General features: G+C 40.3%; 1 protein-coding gene across 3 annotated transcripts in view; it reads right to left on the reverse strand.

The window, feature by feature from the left end:
* Window positions 1-22,346, reverse strand: part of ATG5 (autophagy related 5) — a 152,293-nt gene that overhangs the window by 22,613 nt on the left and 107,334 nt on the right. For all 3 annotated transcript variants that reach the window (XM_044289697.1, XM_044289695.1, XM_044289696.1), the window contains exon 7: window positions 13,671-13,788. In XM_044289697.1, the coding sequence (XP_044145632.1) occupies window positions 13,671-13,788 (118 nt within the window). The remainder of the gene's footprint in view (window positions 1-13,670; window positions 13,789-22,346) is intronic.

The following is a 22,346-nucleotide window of genomic DNA, read 5'->3' on the forward strand; positions in this document are numbered from 1 at the left end:
TACTTCCCACTCCATTCATTTCGGAAGGCCCTGGCGGTCAGACCCCTACTGATCTAATAGTTATCCCCTAACCACAACTTGATGCAATCAGAATATCCCTTTAATATGGATGCTGACAGCATTCATTCCTACCTACATTTAGCTGGAAATTCTGTTGAATACAAGTTGTTGGCTAAAAATAAAATAAGTCATCAGTACTAAAGAAAGCTGTACTTACATCATTTATAAGGAACTTGACATTTCTCAATGATATTATACTATAGAAAATAATAGTGTAGATATATAAGAATATGGATAACTGACACACCGCACACATTTTTCAGAGCTTCTACAGATACAGGATGCTCTTTATATTACACAAAAGCTATTACAGAAACAGATAATACATTTATTAAAAATCAAACTTTATAGGGTACTCACAATACATCTTTACAACAAGATGCGGTATGAATCTGCCAACTACTTATAGGGGTTGTCCAACCTATTTATCAGTACAAATCTGCTGACAGATGCCCTTTAAACCACCTGGCAGAAGCAGACTTTTAAGTCAAATAGATAGAAATACATTATTATATTTATTTAAATTCTAATTATATATGATATACAACAATTCTTCTAAATATTACATGCTGAGATTAAACACATTTAAAGAGCTGAACCCAGACAACCCCTTTAAGTATATTATGAAGGAAAGAATGAATAAAATAAGAGAAAAACATCCAGTTTTCACTCCATCCCTAATTGTCAGTTTGTTCTGAGCTCACCACCAAAACATTACTATGATGTTCTCCCACACTCATGAGCACTGATCCAAACGCGCCCCCCCCCCCCCCAATTCTCCGCCTACATTTAAAGGGAATGTATCACCAACTTTTTTTTTTGCTAGTTAAATCAGATCGTAACAGGTATCCTTTTTTTTATTCTATTTACTGAACATTATTATGGGGGCTGCCATCTTGCCTGATCAGTATTTACGGAACATTTAGAGAATTGCTTCACAGCAGCAGCATGGGCTATAGACACAATCACTGACGTCTATGGGCGAGTTTTCTAGGCATGCGCTGTGATCTGTGCAGAGGTCAGGAGGGAGCCGACAAGCTATGATATCACCTATTGTGACTGTTGGATCCGGCGTTATCTTTACATAGATGATATCTGTCATTCCAATCCTGCTTGGAATGACAAGCTGATAACTGCAGTAAAATGATCTGTACAGAACAAAAAGTGATTGCTATTATTAGGCTTAGTGACAAGTGTGGAAACTGAAGGATTTTATGTTTTTTGTTTAAATACAGATATGGACATGGGAAATTAAAAATAACAGCGCCAACAATTATTAAAAAAACATGTTTAACATACAAACATTATTTAAAGAATAGGTTATTTTCTGTTGAGACATTCCCTTTAATGTCCTACAAAAGGTTCTGATCAGAGTCCTAGGTGAGCTTCCTATGCTCTCCTAGCCTCAATACTGTGTACAATAATATACATTTCCATGAAACATGGCAGCTGGTGGTCTGCAGGCCTACCTCTGTCCCAAACAGACATAGTAGCATAATGCTTAGCACAATATAAAATGATTTTACACTAAAAGCTGAGCTGTGCTGTGCTGTCCTCACTACATCATTCAAGTATTGTTGTGAGGTAGTCTAATACCTACAAGATTATCACCTGTACAACAGACAAAATAGCTCTCCTCCAGAACATATCGGTGTTGCTCAATCGGATGCCCTCTTCATCACATCATCAGTGTGAAAAAGACTTTATAATTCATAGTTTTAGTTTTTCAGTGAGTGCAGAGATTCTGAAGAGCAGACATATCAATTGTCTCCTTTAAATCAGGATTTTCTGCATTCAGCAGTGTCCATTTAATGCTTTCATCAGGAGGATCTCCCAATGTAAATGTCTTATGTATGCATTTACCCATAACCTGATATTGGATGGCGCGGTCTGCACCTTGTATATTGAGCTTGTAAAACAAGCAAATACATGCATTCATAGAAGGAGCTGGCAATAAGGTGCTGTCAATGTGTTAGAAGCTCACACTAGATTCTTTGTGAAACCTCTAGGCTGAATACACTGGATGACTGCCCAGCAGTGGTTGTTCCATCAGTCAATAATGTGGTACACCTAATAACATATTTCTTTCTTGGTTGAGTCTTACAAAAACTACTTACAGTATTAACTTTTTCACTGGCATTTGGTAATTCTGCTAACCTTACAAAATGATAAATTGTTATGTCTGAAACATGTAACTGACACGTTAATAGGATATAGGGACATTAAATTACTTACAAATATAGACCATGAAGCCCATGTAAATGCTATGGAATAACAATATAAGTGAATCCATAATTGGGGTCAACCACATTATAACCCCAAATGGCTACAAGGAAATTTTTAATTTGTCCAAAAAATAAACCTCCTGGCTCACATTAGTAAATGATATAACTGCCTTTTATACAACTAAATTGGCTTTTCCCTTAAAGAGTATTCTGGTTTTATTTAGAGAATAGGATATTGAACAAACTGTATTAAAGGGGTTGTCCAGGTTATTTTTTTTGTTCTTTGTATTTTTCTAACTAATCAAATGTAAAGGCTTTACCATGCATTTCCTTCATCTGTAGTGGCCCCGTTCTCAAATCTCACCAAGGGTCACATGACCTGTGATGTCAGCTTCTCTCTCTGCTCTGATGATGTTTTGTGCACAAGCCTGAGAGAGCAGATTTGTGCCTGTGCACGAGACGTCACTGTGCTGGCCACGCCCCCCTGCACTGCTGTCTGCTCTCTCCCTGTATTCTTCAGGGAAAACATTAACCCCTTCAGCAGCTGACAGACTGGAGGAGATCTGCAGAGCATTGCACAACAACAGGTAGGGAGAAGATTATGTGTGTCATTGTACAGATGGGACTTGTAGTACTACACATATAACATGCTACTGAGTCTCCCAGCAGGCAGACATGTCATTCAGGGCAGCACTTGTATTCACGCACTTAGCAGAGCAGGGGGAGGGGCAGAGATTGTTGTTACTGCAGATAAACAAAGGGCCAGAAGAGAACCAGGGAAATTAGGACATATCATTTTTTTTTGCCTAAAACTTGCTTGGCTTAGTTGTATATTGCTGTCCACCAGATTTACAGTGCTATATATATTTTTGTTTTTTTCATAACTCGGGCAACCCCTTTAAAGAACTAATCCAAATACAGATTCGTTGATTGCAGTGCAATCCATAACAAATCCGAATTCGGATTTGTTCTTTAATACAGTATGGCATGTGCCACTACTTACAGTAACTGCGCATGTGCGAGACTACATTAGTCTTGCATTACTAATGTCCTTGCTCATTCGGCCTCATCAGGGGAAATACATATTGAATACGGCGATCGGGAACTCATTATATTTAATGTACACACACAAAAGATTCAGATTCGTTGAATTAAGACGAATTGGAATCTACCATCACTAACATAAACAATATATGTTAGTAAGTATATACAGTATTATACAGTTTTAAAAAGCCATAGGAGTCCACAAACTGTCCTTATAACATGTCCACTTGCACTGGTTTTGAGAACAATAGAGTATCATTCCTTGTTAAAAAGAAGCTGTGTAATGGTCCCTTTACAAGCAGATTGTCGGGAAGCGGTTCCTTCTCGACAATCTGATGTTCACTGGTGGAGGAGACTGATGCATTTACATGCAGCGATCTCCTCAAGAGTATGGGGAGGAGCAATCGCAAATGCCATAGCTCTTTCCCATACGGTCTCGTCATTTCCCGGCAGCAGTTCGTGGTTACACAGCACCATCTGCCACTGCCAAACAAGGATTATTGTGCTGCACAAACGATCCAATTACCCAATGAATGAGCGTTTTGCTCGTTCATCGGGTAATCTGCGGTACATTTACACTGCCAGATCATCACTAACCAGTGTTAGTGATGATCACTCGTAAGCGATAATGTTTTCAATTCTCGGTGTGATCACTGTAATCAAAATTTTAAGCAAGAAAACAGGTAGCATTCTATTTTTTGACTGATAGTGCCTACACATGCAGGCCGAGCTCTGCATTGAAAACCATCTTTATCCTCATAAGTGGGCCGGAGGTTGTCAATATCCAGATCCCTCATTTTGCATAAATGTTTTGTCAACAAGAAAAATGCACATAACAGTACAAATGACAGCGAAATGAAAATTTGCATCAGTTCTATATACAGGTGAAACTCGAAAAATGTTAATGTTGTGCAAAGTTTATTTATTTCAGTAATGCAACTTAAAAGATGAAACTAACATATGAGATAGACTCGTTACATGCAAAGCGAGATATTTCAAGCCTTTATTTGTTATAATTTGGATGATTATGGCTTACAGCTTATGAAACCCCAAAGTCACAATCTCAGGTACCCTTTGCTCAGGGGGTATGGATGAATTAGCTGACTAGAGGGTGACACTTTGAGCCTAGAATATTGAATCTTTTCACAAAATTCTAATTTTAAGTTGCATTACTGAAATAAATGAACTTTTGCACAATATTCTAGTTTTTCGAGTTTCACCTGTATAATGCACCACAAAATTATCGATATACAAAGCTACAACAATCTGGCAATAGCAGGACCTGTATATTCAAGCAGCTTAATAGTAATTGGCCTGAAATATTTAGTTTGACCTTTGCATATCTTTGTGTGCGGATGTGTATATGTAGACAGACAGCACAAACAGCCCCTGACAAAGCTACATCTTCAAGGTGTGCTGTGGTTAGCGCCTAAAAACACAATAAAGGAAAATAAAAACGTATGATATGTCCTAGTCTGAATGAAGTGTCTGTTAGAAGTAGGTCACCTCCTATAGAAAAAAGACAATACAATCAAAAACATGTGCTGCTTCGTAGCATATGTCCAAAGCAGCACAAGTTGCTGATTTTGTTGTGGTTAAAGGGGTATTTCGGTTAGATGTAGTTACCCTCTATATGCCTTATGAGATAAAAGTTGGGACCCATGTAGCGAGCACGATGACGTCAGAGAAGGTCCTTTTGCTGGTCCTATAAGAAGAACAAAGAAAAGGATCCCGGCTGCGCAATCAAGTGGATGAGGTAAGTAATGTTCTTATTATTTTTTAACCCTCAATTGACATTAGACTTTGCATTCTGTATTAAAGAATGCTATTATTTTCCATTATAACCATGTTATAATGAAAAATAATAAAATCTACAGAACACAAAACCCGAACTTCAGTGAAGAAGTCCGGGTTCGGGTCTGGGTACCACATTCAGTTTTTTCTCACGTGCGTGCAAAACGCATTGCACTCGCGTGGAAAAAAATTAACAATGGAATATCTGTAAAGAATAAATCAAGGCAACTGGACTTACTGTAGATTTCTTGAAAACGTTTCACTCGTTCTTCCAACAAGCTCTCTCAATTCTGAGTGACTGTTCTTGAGAAAGCTTGTTGGAAGAACGAGTGAAACGTTTTCAAGAAATCTACAGTACGAGTACGTCCAGTTGCCTTGATTTACTCTTTACTGATATACCATGACATGGATAAATGAGAACCTTCGCAGACATGAACAATGGAATGCAATTGCAGACAAAACTGACTGAAATTGCGTGCCTACTCGCGCGGGTTACGCGCAATGCACTCTGAACGCATCCGGCCCTCACCCGTGACCCCGTAGAAAGAGGCCTATGGGTTGGTCACTTTTGTCTCATTTTATGTTTCTTTACGGTTTGTCATTTAGTGTCCCACTGAACAGTGGCTGTGAAGTTGGCGGCATATTCATATGATGTCATACATGGGATGGCTAGCTTCACTCACCCTGGGTTCACACCTGAGCGTTCGCGATGGAGCGCTCTGTATGCGCGATTGTACCGGCGTTTACAATCGCGCATACAGAGACAAGCGAACGCCCATTGTCGCGTGTTCCCGAAAGTCTATGTACGGGAATGCGCGACAAAGCACCCCAAAGAAGCTCAAGAACTTTTTTGGAGCGTCGGGCGTTTTACAGCGCGATCGTACGTGCTGTAAAACGCACAGGTGAGAACCATTCCCATAGGGAAGCATTGGTTTCTCCCTGTTGAGCGTTTTACAGCGCGTGGGAACGCGCTGTAAAATGCTCAGGTGTGAACCCAGGGTCACTCATCCATTGGGAACTGTGCGCTCCTGCCCTTCATTTTACTGTGCATCCTGCACAGAGTCCGCTTTCTCCAGTCCCATCTTACATCATCACATTTACTGCGCAGGTGCTAAGCTCTTTGTAAGTAAAGCATATGACTGGAGACTGCATATGAATAAATGGAGCAGGACGCTTCCAGAGAGTCTGAACATTAAAATGAAGAATGGGGACATGCAATGCCAAATGGACAGGTGGGTGAAGCTAGCTATCCACTGTAATATGAATGTGCAGCAAACAGTAAAGCCACTGTTTACAACTGCGGATGTGACAAAAACCAAACAAAAAACAAGTAGCGTGTTTTAGCACGGTCCGTGGGTCTAGTACGGAAGCATGCTCTTTTTTTGTCTGTGCTCACAGATCCATCACGCCCATTATAGTCTATAGGTCAGTGAAAACCACGGATGCAACCTGGATGCCATCGGTGTTTCATATTTTTTTTTTGCTGCAGAGTGTCTGTGAAACACGGATGACACGTGGATACAAAAAAACAGACACACGGATCCTTCACGGACATCTTCATGGAGGCATTACTGACCAGCTTTTCACAAATTTGAGCAAGGACACAGACGTGTGAATGAGGCTTAAAGCTGCTACTGTAAATATTCACCAAAAAAACTAAAAACCTGACCGTTTGTAGCTTGCAGGTGAGGAGCAAGTGACAGTGAGGTTCATATTTGAATTTGAGATATAAAATGTAATGCTCCATATGACAATTTTTAACAATGATCGATCTAACTGTTGGAACCTTACTTATCAAAGATGATACCCAAGTGGATTAGAAATATCGGTAATCATCAATCAATGTTCCTTCCATACACATTGAACACTTAAATTATATAACCTAGTGACCTTTAGCTTGACCATAAAATGTACAAGAAAAAATGCAAAGCTCTATTGGTGTTCCCAAATCTTGAATGCTACATTTGTACTTTTATCCACCAGCAAACAAACGCAATGACACTGCCAAGTAAGAAAGATAGACAAAGTTATTTGGAATATTTCTGGTATTCAGTGACCTTACTGATGTCATCAACAGAAACCATTACCTGGCTCAGGTGAAGCCTGGATTACAGACAGTCCCTTTGTGTGAAGTATTAAAAGAAAAGAGTCTCAGACAGGGGCAATTTCCTCCCTGAGATTCAAAGTCATAACTGCTCTCAAATTCCACCTTCTATCATTTTCTGAAACATTCATTACAGTTTGCCAACACTTTAAAAGGGTTTTCCAAGACTTTAATACTGATGACCTATCCTCAGGATAGGTCATAAGTATTTGATTGGTGGGAGTCCAACACCCAGGACCCTCACCGATCATCTGTTCAAGAAGGCACTGGCGCGCCTGTGAGCGCTGCTGCCTTCTACGTGCTCACCAAGCACAGCGCTGTACATTGTATAGTGGCTGTGCTTGGTATTGCAGCTCAGCTCCATTCACTTATATGAGGCTGAGCTGCTCCTAGGCCGCGGGACTGATTAACGTGTCGTCACTGGCCTAGGAAAAGCAGGGAGCTCACAGGAGCACGGCTCGAACAGCCAATCGGCAGGGGTTCCGGTTGTCAAACCACCACCGATCACATACTGATGACTTATCCTGGGGATAAGTCTCAGAAATTATCCAATGATGGCAGAGAATAACTTGTTCTCATATTCTATTTTATGTGGTTGTAAACAGAACACATTAATGAATGAACAGTATATCTTTATGATGCAAATGTTACTTTGCCCATTCAGTTACACTAGCTCTTGGCCAAACATTCATCGGACTGACAACTGTTCCTCCAAAATCCTCCATACACATGCATGCAAGTATATTTAATGGGGAGAGGGCAATAAACTGCCTCCAGGCACAAAGCTCTTGGGGGTAGTTGGAACACATCCATGCGCATTAAATGGTTAGATTTTCCTGTAACATGTAAAGCCAGAATTTGCCTGAATTGTAAATGGACACCAATAAATTCTCAGTAATGTGCACCTCTGGAATCTAAAAAATGTTTTCAGCTTTGCAAAGTCAAACCTACCAAAGAAATTGATGCCTATATCCTGGATTAAGTATACTGAACTATGCTGTTTGGGTCAAAGGACAAGCCATATTAGTTAATCACTCCTGTACAGTTTCTTCTGCTTCTACAGAGGAGTATCCGAATATAAAAAAGGGCTACACCAAGCAGTTTATAGTGACATTTTTCTTAATTATTCTGTATGACATCTGCAAATCAAAGCATCATCACTACATGGGGCCCATTTGGAAACTTGGAACAAATCAGCAGAACTATTAAATTCAGAATTTAGCTTGTCAATGGCCTGCAAACTACAGGCTCTAAAGTAATACTGTAGATTACATTCCTATAACAGGTCTATGGGGCAAGCGTTATAGATATTATTACAACGTGTCCTGACGATTTATGCAATGCCCCATCATTTTTTATAACTGCAAAGAGGGAGCCTCACTTTAAAGCCTAAACACAGCACAGAGGCCGTACAGCAGTATTAGAATTTTGTTCCTAGTGAACTTGATGACAACAAATATATTCAACTTCGCAGCCCCCGACTCCACCTTGCCTCTTTTCTTTCTCTTTCATCTGTAATACAATGGCACAATTGCCTGCCCCTACTTGGGGACTTAACTTTAGAGATATGCACAAGGATTATATAGAATTATGCTGGTCACAAATACGTGTCTTATACCTCATCTTATAGATACAATAAGTGATAACTTAAACCCTTAAAAGGGTTGTACAGCCAATGCATATTGATCACCTATCAGGATAGGTCATCAATATCTGATCGTAGGGGATCTGACACCCGGCACCCCCGTCAATCATCTGATGAGGAAGTGGTGTTCCATGGGAGCGCTGCTTCCTCTTCATTACACTACGCGTTATATCCTCTCTTCAAGTGAATAGAGCCAGTACTTGTCATTACACTGTACCTCTGCAACTTCTAGGACAGTTTAGTGAAGAGGAGGCAGTTGTTGAAAAGATCACCGCCTCCTCTTCAAACAGCTGATCAGCAAGGGATATGGGTGTCAGACCCCCATTGATCAGATATTGATGCCCTATCGTGCTCCACCACCTTAAGGACCAGGCGAATTTTACATTTTCTTTTAGTTCTTTTAGTCTCTGCTTTCCCGAAGCCATAACTTTATATTTATATAACTTTTTTTTTTTGTTCACATAGCTGAGGGCTTGTATTTTGCGGGACAAGTTGTACTTTCTAATATCACCATGTAATATTGCATGCAGCGGAAAATATTGTAAATGAAGGGAAAGTGGGAAAACTAAGATGTTAATTTCATTTTCCAGGTCAGTACAATTACAGCGATACCACATTTATAAAAAATAAAAACGTTAACTTTTTTTATTTATTTTCTTTACATATTTATGTCTACAGAGCTGTGTTAGGGTTCAATTTCTGTATTTATTCATACCATTTTGGGGTGTGTATGACTTTTTATTACATTTTTTGGGAGGTGAAAAAGAAAAAAATGGCAACTTGGAAACTTTGATTTTTTTTCAATTATGACGTTTACAGTACAGGATAAATATGTTCATATATTAATACTTCGGGCGTTTTGGAAAACAATAAAAATTTAATATTTCTTTATTTTTTATTACGGTAAGTTTTCCTTGGGGACTTGAACATGTAATCACCTGATCACTTCACTCGTAGACTGCAATGATTTAACATTGCAATCTATGGGAGATTCGTTACAACAAGCCTTCAGATGACCAGAGGCTGTCCTAGCAACCCAATGGCTCCCTAGATCTTCAGCAGGCACGGGGAGGCTTTTGGGCCCTGGAACTGCAGCAGTCCCGAGACTTCACCGCTCAGGTGCAAATTATGAACAATGCCTCCGGGTGTCTCCTGTTCAAAACAGCAGAAAACAGGAGGCTATGCATCCCGCTCAGCTTCTGAGCAGATGGCATCTTTAAACCCCGGGTTTCTGCTGTACATGTGCCGTGTTCATCCTTAAGGGGTTAAAGAGGTTATTCCAGGATTAATATAAAATATGAAAATTAGACATCATATAGTACATGGCAATCTCTTTCTAACAAAGCTAGAAAAATCCATGTATCTCACCTTCTTTATTGCTAAATGGCAGTTTAGACTGTGCACTCTTGCTCAGGAGGCATGTTCTATGACAATCACAGCGTCTGACAGACGAGATGGCTGGTGGCAGTTGAATGTTAGAATTGAGCATGTGCGTCCACCTCAGAGAGGTGGACAGAGAGATGACGAAAAGAACAAACAGCAGGTGGAGCTATACTGATACATTTATTTTTGAATACCTCAGTGGCTTTACTACATTTTTAATTACATGCAATTAAAAAAGGAATTCAGATTGAGGTGCTGGTTTGAAAAATGATGCATATTTTTTGTGGGACAACCCATTTAAAGTCAGTCTATGTACTGTGATATGAAATAATTTGGAGTTCTGTTTTGGTATTTGCAAAATGTTTATAGAAAAAAAAATCCCAGCTCCCACAGAAAAATGGGCCTAGTGTCATGGAGTGGTACTTCCTGTGCCTTTGCACCAATAATTAACTACAGAAAAAGACAGATCTATTGTTCAGGATTCTTGGAAAGCTGAGTGAACCCCTACTGGTTTGTCTAGAAGTATAGGAAAAACCAAACCTGTTTTAATAACGTTATAAATAGATACCATATTTACTCATGATTGTTCTTTAGGTATAATATCCAATAAGCCACACAGTAAAATGGTTAATTACAATCCTTTTACTTATGTACTAACCAGTGTTGGCCTAAACATAGTAACACATGAGAGATTAAACACATACAAAACAAAAGAGGGTCACTGCTAGGCAAGAAATTAAAGGAGGTGATAATATTCAGATCTTCAAACAGAGCGGATAATAAAAGCCTTCTTTCATCTGCCAAAGAGGAATATCTTACCTGTTCTAAATCTTCAAAGAGACGTCTATAATAGCTGCCTTTTCATACACATGAATCTGCAGGTACCTTGTCTCTGTTTTACTTCTCCTTTGCTCCACCCCTATAGCCTGTCAATTATTGACAAGAAAAGCCAAGCTTTATCCCCTGCACATTGCTTTCTTCTATAAAGTTTCAATGTTTTGTAAGCTTTAGATGCCTAAGTGTCTGTGGTTTCCCTTATGTCAGACCCCAGACAGGTGTCTTCACAGGCACTCACTCATTACCCCTCCTCTATGCGTGCTGCCATACCAAGTGATACTTAAAGAGCGTAAATAAAGGGTGAACAGATTGTTTTTAAGAGACTTTGATTTTACACTGCAAGAAGCATGCACCTCAGATACTAAGTAATGTATACATATTAAGTACTTGAAGCAGCCTATCAGAAAGTCTCCTATTTTCCTTAAAGTATCGTGGGTGACGCTAGGGGGCTCGTCCCCGCCTGCCATTGGCTGCCCTTCCTCCCCCAACACCGGATGTTTTCATCCGTGTGCAGGGAGAAGCAGCAGTGGTGGTGTGGGGACCAGGAGCGGTGCCGAGAGCGGGGTAAGTATGTTACCGGTAAAGGGCCCGGCAGATGTGGGGGGAGTTTTGAGTAATTGGATAACCCCTTTAATGTGAGGGACACGTCACTACTGCGGCAAGTCATTGGCTGCAGTGGCACATGTGAACCCTCCCCAATCAAACTGGATGTTGACAAGCGGAATCAGAGCAGAGTTGGCAACCATCCAGAAATTTCTGGATAGTCTGTAAAAATAGGTGACGTGTCCGTGATTTTTTTCAGCCCGGTGGTACTTGACTAGATTATTTTGGTGTTGATTATCATCATTTTACAGCTCACAGTAAATGCTGGTAACAAGTTTTTATCTATATATTGAGCTATAGACATGCATTACTTATAATCTTTATCGTTTATTATGTTTTCCGATTTGTCCATAAAAGAATGTTGGATGTCCGTGATTTTGGGACAAGTTGTGCAGAAAAAAAGAAAAATTCTGGTTGGCAACCCGGGATCGGGGTGTGTCAGTGGCAGCAGAGTACAAAAGAAGCCAGAAGCCAGCGTGGGGAGCAGGTATTCTTCACTCTGCATGTTGGAAGAGGGGGGGGGGGGGGGAGGGGGGGGGGGTGAAGTCAGACTGAAAGGCCTCCAAACCTGAACAACCTAAGGAGCCAGAACCCAGCGTCAAGGAGCTGGTAAGTATGGATGTCTGGAATCATGGGGTTGGGAGAAGAAGGGCTCTCCAAACCTGAACAACCCCTTTAATGTGACCATATTCTTCAAGGAGAGGTACACTCAATGCTTTGAACAGGTAACTACTTCCCTTGCAAAAACAAGCGGGGACGCCACTTTCTAGGATCATGCTCAACTAATAATAATCTCTATTTAATTAACTTTACCACAACTTGAAAATTAAAAGTAATAAAAAATAATAGGTGTGCAATAATAAAAGTTTATGGAGACAGGGCCTTCACTTACATCTGCATCTATTAGACTACTCTATGTTCATGTCTGTGTCTGAGAAATGTCACAGATTCTGTGATTTCGAAGGGTAACAATAGCAACTGAGTCAATGGGGTCCATTTATGTGCAGGTGGTGGGAGTCATGAGATGGATCTGACACAGAATTGTGCCTTCTGTTCTAAACATGAACAATTGTGCTCGACCTGGTGCAGGTTGTCTGGTCTAAAGTAGGGAGTATACTTAGAGCATATTGCTTTGGCCTCATGCACACGGCCGTATTCCACGGCCGAGAGCGGACCGTGGAAACCCGGCCGGGATTCCTCCTGACAGCATGAGCGCATGGCGTCATTGGTTGCTATGACGCCGTGCGCATCATGCCTCCGCTGCTGTACAGTAATACACTATACCATTGAAAGTCAATGGGTCCGCAGAAAATCACGAAAAACGGAACAACGGACACGGAATGAAACAACAGTCGTGTGCATGAGGCCTAAGGAAAATAAAAAAAATAAGGGCATTAAGCATTAAATAACTCTATAAAGGTGCCCTTTAATTCAATATATGCATCATACAGTTAACACCATAAACTCTACTAGGTAAATCTTCTTCCTTCGGGTCTACAATACTTGTTATTTATGGCCATTTCACATAGAGCACTGTTTTTTCATCTTCTGTAATGCTCTATATGTATATGCTCTATAAAAGCAAAAGTATAGAAATACAAATAGACATGAAAGTAACTATGCAAAAAATTTCAAATTGTAAGGGTACGTCCACACGGGATGGAAAATACAGCGGAAAAGTCTGTTGCTGATTTTGCAGCAGATCCGCAGAATGCATTTTGCTGCGGAAGTGGCTATGAATTTCATCCTCTCCATTTTAAAGGGTGAAATCCCTGGTGGAGATCTACAGCATAAATGGACATACTGCAGGTCAATTTACGCCGTTGATTTTTTGTGCGGCGGGGGGATGAGAGTTCTTAAAATCTCATCCAATTTGCCGGTACTGGGCAACGCTGTGAATTTGCCGCACAAATCTGGGACTTATTCACCACGTGTGAATGTACCCTCAGTGTTAGAGGATTGTCTAAACTTGTACCTTCAGGTGTAACTGCTGCAGGACAAACTTCCTTTATTAAATCACCAAGCGTATGAGGCTTTCCATCATTGGCAAATGGCCGAAATAGCTTTTGCACAAAAGGACGCTCACTGATTGCCTGTAAATATAGTAGGAGAGAGAGAATTATTACCGCAAAACTCTAGCTGCATGCAGACACTGAGGACAGTTATTAAAACTAGCGCTAGGGAAAAGTGGAGCAGCTGCCCACAGCAACCAAATACGAGATCTAGATCTTGCTGCGGCAGGCCAATCCACTTATTCTTGTGTAGGCAGTTCCATGTGTACCGCTATTGTACTGCCATTTTTCAGATTTACCCTTCCAACATGTTCCTTCCTGTTTTCCTCACAGTACTATACATAAGAATAAGAAAAGGCTACTTGGGTAATCCAGCTGGTGAAAGAAGATAATACATATAGCAAAGTATATAGAAAGGGAAGCTGAGGTGGAGCGGTAGTTACTGGCACTTGTTTGCTCCACCTCGATAATAACATAATCACTAAATTGCTTCCTTGTACATCATATACTGAGACTGAAAAAGAATAGATTGCAATGAAAATCGAAACACGTTTGAAAACTTCAGACAAGACTTGCCTATCATTGTTGTTCCAAACACGTCAGTAAAACATGTCTATTCTCTAAAGGGCAATGTAAAGGAGAAGTCGGATAGAATAGGAATGGCATATGTCAGCGATACAAATAAGCGGCCACACAATGTCTGTAGGTTGAGTCCCAGGCATTACATCTGGGCTCTAACCTGGAAGCTTGCTAGAATACAGCACAACAGTACTCAGATACTGTGATCATAATCTCCTCGTCTTGTATACAAAAACTTACACCCAGAGACTTTACACTTCACGCAAAAGGAAGTAACGCACTTAATTACAGGCTAATTACGCACAAATACAAGTTTAATGCCGTGACTAACTGGTATATCAAGTCAGAACTATTTACAACATTTTTTTGTTTAATACATGATGATTTTGGTTCTTGCAACATGTGTTTTGTAGTCAAAATAAAGGAAAGGACATACATGCACATTTTAGCATAGTAGTGGATTTACTTCCAGGTTTTGGTATTTTTGTTGTTGTCTTTATGGATAGGATTCTGACATTTTAGGTATTTTGCACTGAATGTAAACAAATGCAGTTTATGTGCGCACTGAATGGAAACACTGGAGTTCTAGGTCACTTTAATGCATATTTGGTGCCTTACGTTCGCCAATGCCTACATGATATAACAAAAAAAAAAGAAAAAAAATACAGGGTGGTATACTTTTATTTTTCATTGGCTGCACTTTTCTATACAGGAGGGGAAAATAATTCCAAGGTCACATAGATGTGGCCTGTCATATGAGCTTCTACTCTTCTGTGAGTGTGTCTATGGGAATTAGTTCTCATCCAGCAGAATATTTGTGAGATCAGCACCGATGCTGTTGAGAAGATGTGGCTCACAATCGGTGTTCCAATATAGAGCTCTGGTCAGGCCTCTTGAATTTCTCCACACAAACTTTGTGGACTTCTTTCTTTGCAAAGGGGAAACTGTGACAGAAGCACATCATTGTCTAACATGTTTGTATGCTGTAACATTAAGCTTAAACTATAGTGGGAAAATACCTCCATAACATTACCCCTCCTCCAGCACATTCCACTTCCAGGGACAGTTTAGAATTCTGTATCCATCCACAGCCATATAAAGCTGTATTCTAGCTATAAAGAATTATGGATTTTCTTCATGATATGTCATAAGTGTCTGTTAGGTGCAGGTTCCCTCCCTTGAACATTCACTTATCACGAGAATGGGGGTTTCTCTACCCAAATCACACCTCAGCTGTAAAGGTCTATGGGAGAGAACAGCCAAGTAAACGAATGGCCATCTCAAAAGACAGGACAGAGCTCAGTGGACCCCTGTACTCCGTATACTGTATGTGGAACTCAGACATTTATGCCATATGATAGGACTATACCATAGGTGTCTATAGTCATAAAAGCCTTCCATTTTTGAAGTTTAATATGGCAAGACCACCCTGACATAGGCTACTTTTACACTAGCGTTTTTTTTGAGGATCCGTCATGGATCTGCAAAAACGCTTCCGTTAATATAATACAACTGCATGCATCTGTCATGAACGGATCCGGTTGTATTATGTCTTATATAGCCATGACACTTTCTATTGTGCCAGATTGTGTCAGAGAAAACGGATCCGTCCCCATTGACTTACAATGCCAGGACGGATCAGTTTGGCTCCGCTTCGTAAGGCGGACAGCAAAACGCTGCAGGCAGCGTTTTGCTGTCCGCCTCCAGAGCGGAATGGTGACTGATCGGATGCAAACTGATGCATTCTGAGCGGATCCTTTTCCATTCAGAATGCATTAGGGTAAAACCGATCCGTTTTGGATCGCTTTTGAGAGCCCTGAACGGATCCCCGAAAAAACGGAAAGGCAAAACGCTATTGTGAAAATTGCCTTACTTTATATAGTGCAAAAATGACTACTTGACGCACCACTGATCATAAATGTAAATATCTATGAGTTCCTTCACTGTATAAAATTAGCTTGGGGAAAAAAATTCTGCCAGTGATCTGATTTTCTACCAGCCAAATTCAGTTTTGTCAGTTCCCGAGAAATAATGCCATTTGTCTCATTATCCACAGGGACATTTTGGTGGTACTGTAAAGTCACGATATTGAGGGAAATGTGAATTTCCAGCATTTGTCTCCCCAATAACTGGCCGATGTAAAGGTGCAGCCCATCAGCTGATGAACAAGCAAACGCTCAATCGCAATGTGAAAGCATTGTTGATGCTGACACCTAAGCTTTGTTTCTGGACAGCAGATTGACCTATGCCAACAGTGAACTGCTTCCAGGAAACAACAAATCGGTATAGGGACAAGCGATCACAGCAGCAATAGATAGCTTGTCCTCATACAATTCACAGGTCCTCTGACGAGCTGTTATTGGGAGCTAACGGATCGCTCCTGATAACTACCATGTGAATGGGTCTAATTTCAATCAACTTCTTCTAGGGCTAGCAGGATAATGATAATTAACTTAAAGACTAGGCAGGCCCTTTTAAACATTTAAGGAATTATTTCCAGCTGTAGATATGTCATACATTTCTGATAGATGGGGGTCCCATACCTGGAACCTGCACTCATGTAAAAAACGGATCCCCCAAACCACCTGATGGCATAGATATATATATAGACTGCATTACTAGGACATCTCAGCGATCTGATGAAAGCGGGATCCATTGTTTCATTTTACACTTTGGTTCAGAAAAAAATATGGTGAAAAGCTGTTCCCATAGTTTTCTTCATAGACAAAGAAGTACTCCCTCCGGCTGGACAAAACTAAAGGTTCAATCTCCAAAGATGACATTCTTTACTAGAAGAGCTCGTGTAAAACTTTTTCTGTAGAGTAATTTGCGATTGTAAACTGATATACACTTTAAACAAAATAGAAACGGTGTGGGAAAAATTATCAACCACAAATTACACGTACAGTCAAGAATTAAAAAAACATGCTGTGAAAAGGGTCTCAGTTTCGAGTTTAACCTAGTTCTGCTACTTGCCTCGACTAAATGAAGTGACAGCACATACGACCAGGTATATGAGGGAGATTTCCACGAGTGCTACAAAAGGATACCATAAACAATAACCACCTGTTAGAAAGGAAAGAACCAATTCGGAGGTGTTTACCTTCTAACGAGCCCTCTAATTATACTGTTTACCGGGTGATTTAAAGGGAGTGAAGGCTTACATCAGTAATCCTAGCAGGACATGCAATGTACAATAAGTATATGACATCATAAAACAAAAACACGGTCAGCCTGGAAAAAAGGTACAATATTAGATGGTTAAGAAATGACACAGCTCAACAATACATTAACATTTGCAGGTGTTCTACATTGTCTGCTGGAGCAAGGGAAATAAACAATTGGCAAATCATAAAAAGGTCAGAGAACAGCTGTTTTAACATTGAAAATTAAAGAGAAATGGCTTAGATTTTTATTTGTTTCACTTAATAACATGCGGTTTGTTCTTTAGGCGTGATCCCAGATCTTGCACACCGCTCTGAGTATGAAGGGATAGGACGGTGCATGTAGTACAACACACTACAGCGACAGGCATCGAGAGACTTAGGAAGGCTTTTTTGTCTACTTGTACGTTATTTGGGTAAGTAAAGTTATATTGCTGAGGCTAGGTTCATATCTGCGCTAGTCATTTCCGCTGTTCTGTTATTTTCGTTGCTCTGCTCCTTAAAACAGAGCCAAAGTGTGTGCTGCAACATGTAACTGTAACAAACAGCCAAAAGGATCCCATTGACTCTAATCGGGTCAGTTTGGTTTCGGGTGTCTGCTTTTTTTTTCAGCATGCAGGACTTTTTTTGTATGTTTTTCCTGATGGAATCTGCAAAGTGAATGGGGGATAAGCTATCCTATTAAAGATCATTCATCTCCATACATTTTGCATGCACAATGATTGCTTTGTTTGAAGGGGTTGAATGGTTTTCTGATATTATCTATCCTCAGGATAGGTCATCAATATCACATTGGCTGGGTGTCCGACTCCAAGCAATCAGTTGTTAGAATGGGTCACAGTGCTTGTGCTTTAATGGCTTCCTCTTCAATGTTTACCTGTAAGCCATCGAAATTGAAGCGGCACTGCAGTATAATTACAGCTTTTTTTTGTCCCTTTAATTCCAATAGGATGAAAAAGCTGTAATTACACTGCATCACCTCTACAAAGGTCGACATTGTACAGGTAAACATGGAAGAGGACGCAGCGCTCTCATGTGTGCTGTGTCCCTCATTAATATCAGAAAACTGGACAACCTCTTTAAATTAAGCTACAATGTATGGCCAATCAGTGCTCATTATGGGAAGGGAATCTGTGCATGTAAAAGGAACTTAAGGGTATGTTCAGAATGGCAGAAAACTTCTGCTGCGGATATCACACCTAATTCATGGCAAAATCCACAAGCGTTGCACAGGGTGCAATACATGGCAAATTCCAGAAAAATATATGCAACATATATGGCATGATACACATTTGAAAATGCCCTATAATCCATACTGAATTTTGTGAAATTCATAAATGGCGTTTTGTAAAAAGGTATTATTTTAAACGTTCACCAAAAATACGGTGTGTATGAAGCCCCGCTTGGAAGCACTTCTTCTCCAGAACCACAACTAAAAATGGTGCCAGTTCCAAAGTGGTTTAGAGAAATAAGTGAATAAAAAAAAAACTACCTTCCCAGTCCCAGTTTAAGAGGAATTTACTTATTTTGGTGTTATTTACACATTCCAGTGTTCAGATCATATTTCACAGAAATTGTTAATTTTCATATAGTTGATCCTCATAACTAGTAAGTAAGTTACATTTTGGAAACTTGTTAAATACACTAAACATTCATATAAGGGTACTTTCACACTAGCGTTTTTGTTTTCCAGTATTGAGTTCCGTCCTAGGGGCTGAATACTGGAAAAAAAACTGATCTTTATCCTAATGCATTCTAAATGATCCCTTTTACGTTTTTTGGGCAGAGAAAATACCGCAGCATGCTGCAGTTTTCTCTCTGGCCAAAAATACTGATCACTTGCCGGAATGCCGGATCCGGCATTTATTTATAGTGAGGTGTATTAGGGCCGGATCCGGCATTGAGTGTTCCGGCAAAATGGATCCAGCTTTCCAGTCTGCGCATGCGCAGACCTTTAAAGATGCAAAAAAATGAAAACCGGGTCTGTTTTTCCGGATGACACCAGAGAGACGGATCCTGTATTTCAATGCATTTGTCAGACGAATCCGGATCCGACTGACAAATGCCATCAGTATGCCGGGTCCAGCAGGCAGTTCTGGTGACGGAACTGCCAGCTGGAATCCTCTGCCGCGAGTGTGAAAGTACACTAACTGCAAAAAAAAAAAAACCAGAAAGGGCAAATGACCAGGTGGTGTCATGGATCTGACCTGACCACGGAGACACAATCAAAGGCAAATAGCATATTCAACAAGAGGGTGCCTTGTTATATGGCACCACAATGAAGAACTCTTTTGCAGTGTGTTTGGGAAAATAGTGTAATATAAAAAATTCATGTTTTCAAAATATAAACCAGAAGAGTCTCTAATTGTTTCTGCCACCATATGAAAGATATTGTAAGAACACAAAAGACAGTGATCATGTCATTTACAAGAGAAGACACACATGAACAACACGTGTGAGGGTTTTCAGTATGTTGACTGCAATGTTCACGTGGAAGAAAAGTTATGTCTTGAAGGCATTTTCGATCAAATGATTTCAATAATTTTGGGTAATCGTTATTAATTTAAAAAATCCTGTCAAATAAAAACCATCAGTAAGGCTACTTTCACACTTGCGGCAGAGTGATCCGGCAAGCAGCTCCATCGCCGACAATCTGCATGCAAATGGACAGCATTTGTAGACGGATCCAGATGCGGATCCGTCTCACAAATGCATTGCAAGAACGGATCCGTCTGTTTGTTATACGGACAAACGGATCCGTTTCTATATTATTATTTTTTTCACATTTTTAAATGCGCAGACCGGAAGCACGGATCCAGCATTGCGGTATTTTTAATGCCGGATTTACATTCCCTATAGAAAAAAATTCAGGCAAGTGTTCAGTTTTCTTGGCCGGAGATAAAATCGCATGCTGCGGTATTATCTCCGTCCTGAACAGTCAAGAAGACTGAAGTGAAGACATCCTGATGTATCCTGAACGGATTTCTCTCCATTCAGAATGCATTAGGATAAAACTGATCAGTTCTTTTCCGGTATTGAGCCCCTAGGACGGAACTCTATGCCGGAAAATAAAAAAACGCTAGTGTGAAAGTACCCTTGTTCCAACCTTCTGACCGGTTGTTAATATTGTTCATATAAAGATTAGAAACTGGACACCCAATGTTAGTATGGTAATAGACACCGAATTTGATGAAACAAGCTTTCACGGTGTGACAGATTTTTCACAAGGAGTCACACATAGCTATGTAAATCAGCAAAGCTATTAGGTTCAAGGAGCATTTCCATCTCATAGACTGATGGCATACTGCTAGGGGATCCAACATCTGGGAGCCCCAGTCACCATCAGAATGGATACTGTTTTTTTTTTTGCAGCTGACCCCATTCGGATACTCACGGCATATTTCCATAATATTATCTGCTGAAGTCTCTAACATGGTGGTACACAATGCGCCAGTCAATGAAACGCGCCACATATATAGGTGAAACTTGAAAAATTCATTTATTTCAGTAATGCAACATAAAAGGAGTTCAATAGTCTAGGCTCAAAGTGTCACACTCTAGTCAGCTAATGAATCCATACCCCCTGAGCAAAGGATACCTCAAAATTGTGACTTTGGGGTTTCATAAGCTTTAAGCCATAATCATCCAAATTATAACAAATAAAGGCTTGAAATATCTCGCTTTGCATGTAACGAGTCTATGTCATATGTTAGTTTCACCTTTTAAGTTGCATTACTGAAATAAATTAACTTTGCACGATATTCTAATTTTTAGAGTTTCACCTGTAAACTGTATATACAATGCATTCAGAAAGTCTTCAGACCATTTCACTTTTTTCACATTTTGTTATGTTAATCTACACTCAATACCCTATAATGAGAAAGCAAAAACAGAATTTATAAGACGGAGAAACTAAATTTTCGCATGGACAAAATTCAGCTCTAGGGATGTCCCATATCTCTGGATCATCTTTGAGATGTTTCTACACCTTAATAAGTTTCCCTCGGCTTAAATTCAGTTGATTGGACATGATTTGGAAAGACACACCCTGTCTATATAAGTGTCACAATCTCTCTCGTGACAGGGGTCAGAGGATCTAAGAGACTGGCTGCACGTGATGTGATCTGACAGCCTCTTTGGTTTCACTTGTTTCTGTGTTGTTGCTGGTTATGACCACACCTCTTGTCTCAGGTGTAGCTTAAGTGGTCATTCCAACTCCTCTATTTAGTCTAGTCTCACCGATCATGCGGTTGATAGCTCCCTTCTGGTTGTGGAACTGATGGTGTTTGGTTCTCCTGCTCGTCCGCGTACTTCCAGGGCCCTTTAGGGTCAGATAGGGCTCTAGGTTCCTGCGTATGAACATTACTACCATCAAGGTCTGTTCATACTGATAGTAGTCAGGGCTCGGTTTAGGGATTCTCTAGGTGGTGACCTTTCCCCTTTCTCTTGTTTCCATGCCTAGTACCTTTTCCCTTCCCTCCTGTGTTCAGTGTGGAGTTTACTACCCACACCGTGCCGTGACAATAAGATATTGTAGCTGACAATACATATCAGAGCAAAAACCATGAGGAGAAAAAAAAATTGTGTGTAGAGCTCAAAGACAGGATGGTGTGGAGGCAGAGATAAGGGAAAGGGTACAAATACATTTCTGCTACATTGAAAGTTCTCAAGAGCACAGTGGCCTCCATAATTCTTAAACGTAAGAAGTTTGGAAAAACCAGGACCCTTCCAAGAGCTGGCCGCCCCCGCAAGCTAAGTAATCGGCAGAGAAGGACCTTGGTAAGAGAGATGATCAAGGACCGAATGGCCACTCTGGCTGAGGTCCAAAGAACCTGTGAGCAGATGGGAGAAACTTCCAGAGTAGCAGATAAAAAAATTCAGAGGAAATTAGAGAAC

This window comes from Bufo gargarizans, chromosome 4 (assembly GCF_014858855.1).
Source record: "Bufo gargarizans isolate SCDJY-AF-19 chromosome 4, ASM1485885v1, whole genome shotgun sequence".
NCBI classification, from domain to species: domain Eukaryota; kingdom Metazoa; phylum Chordata; class Amphibia; order Anura; family Bufonidae; genus Bufo; species Bufo gargarizans.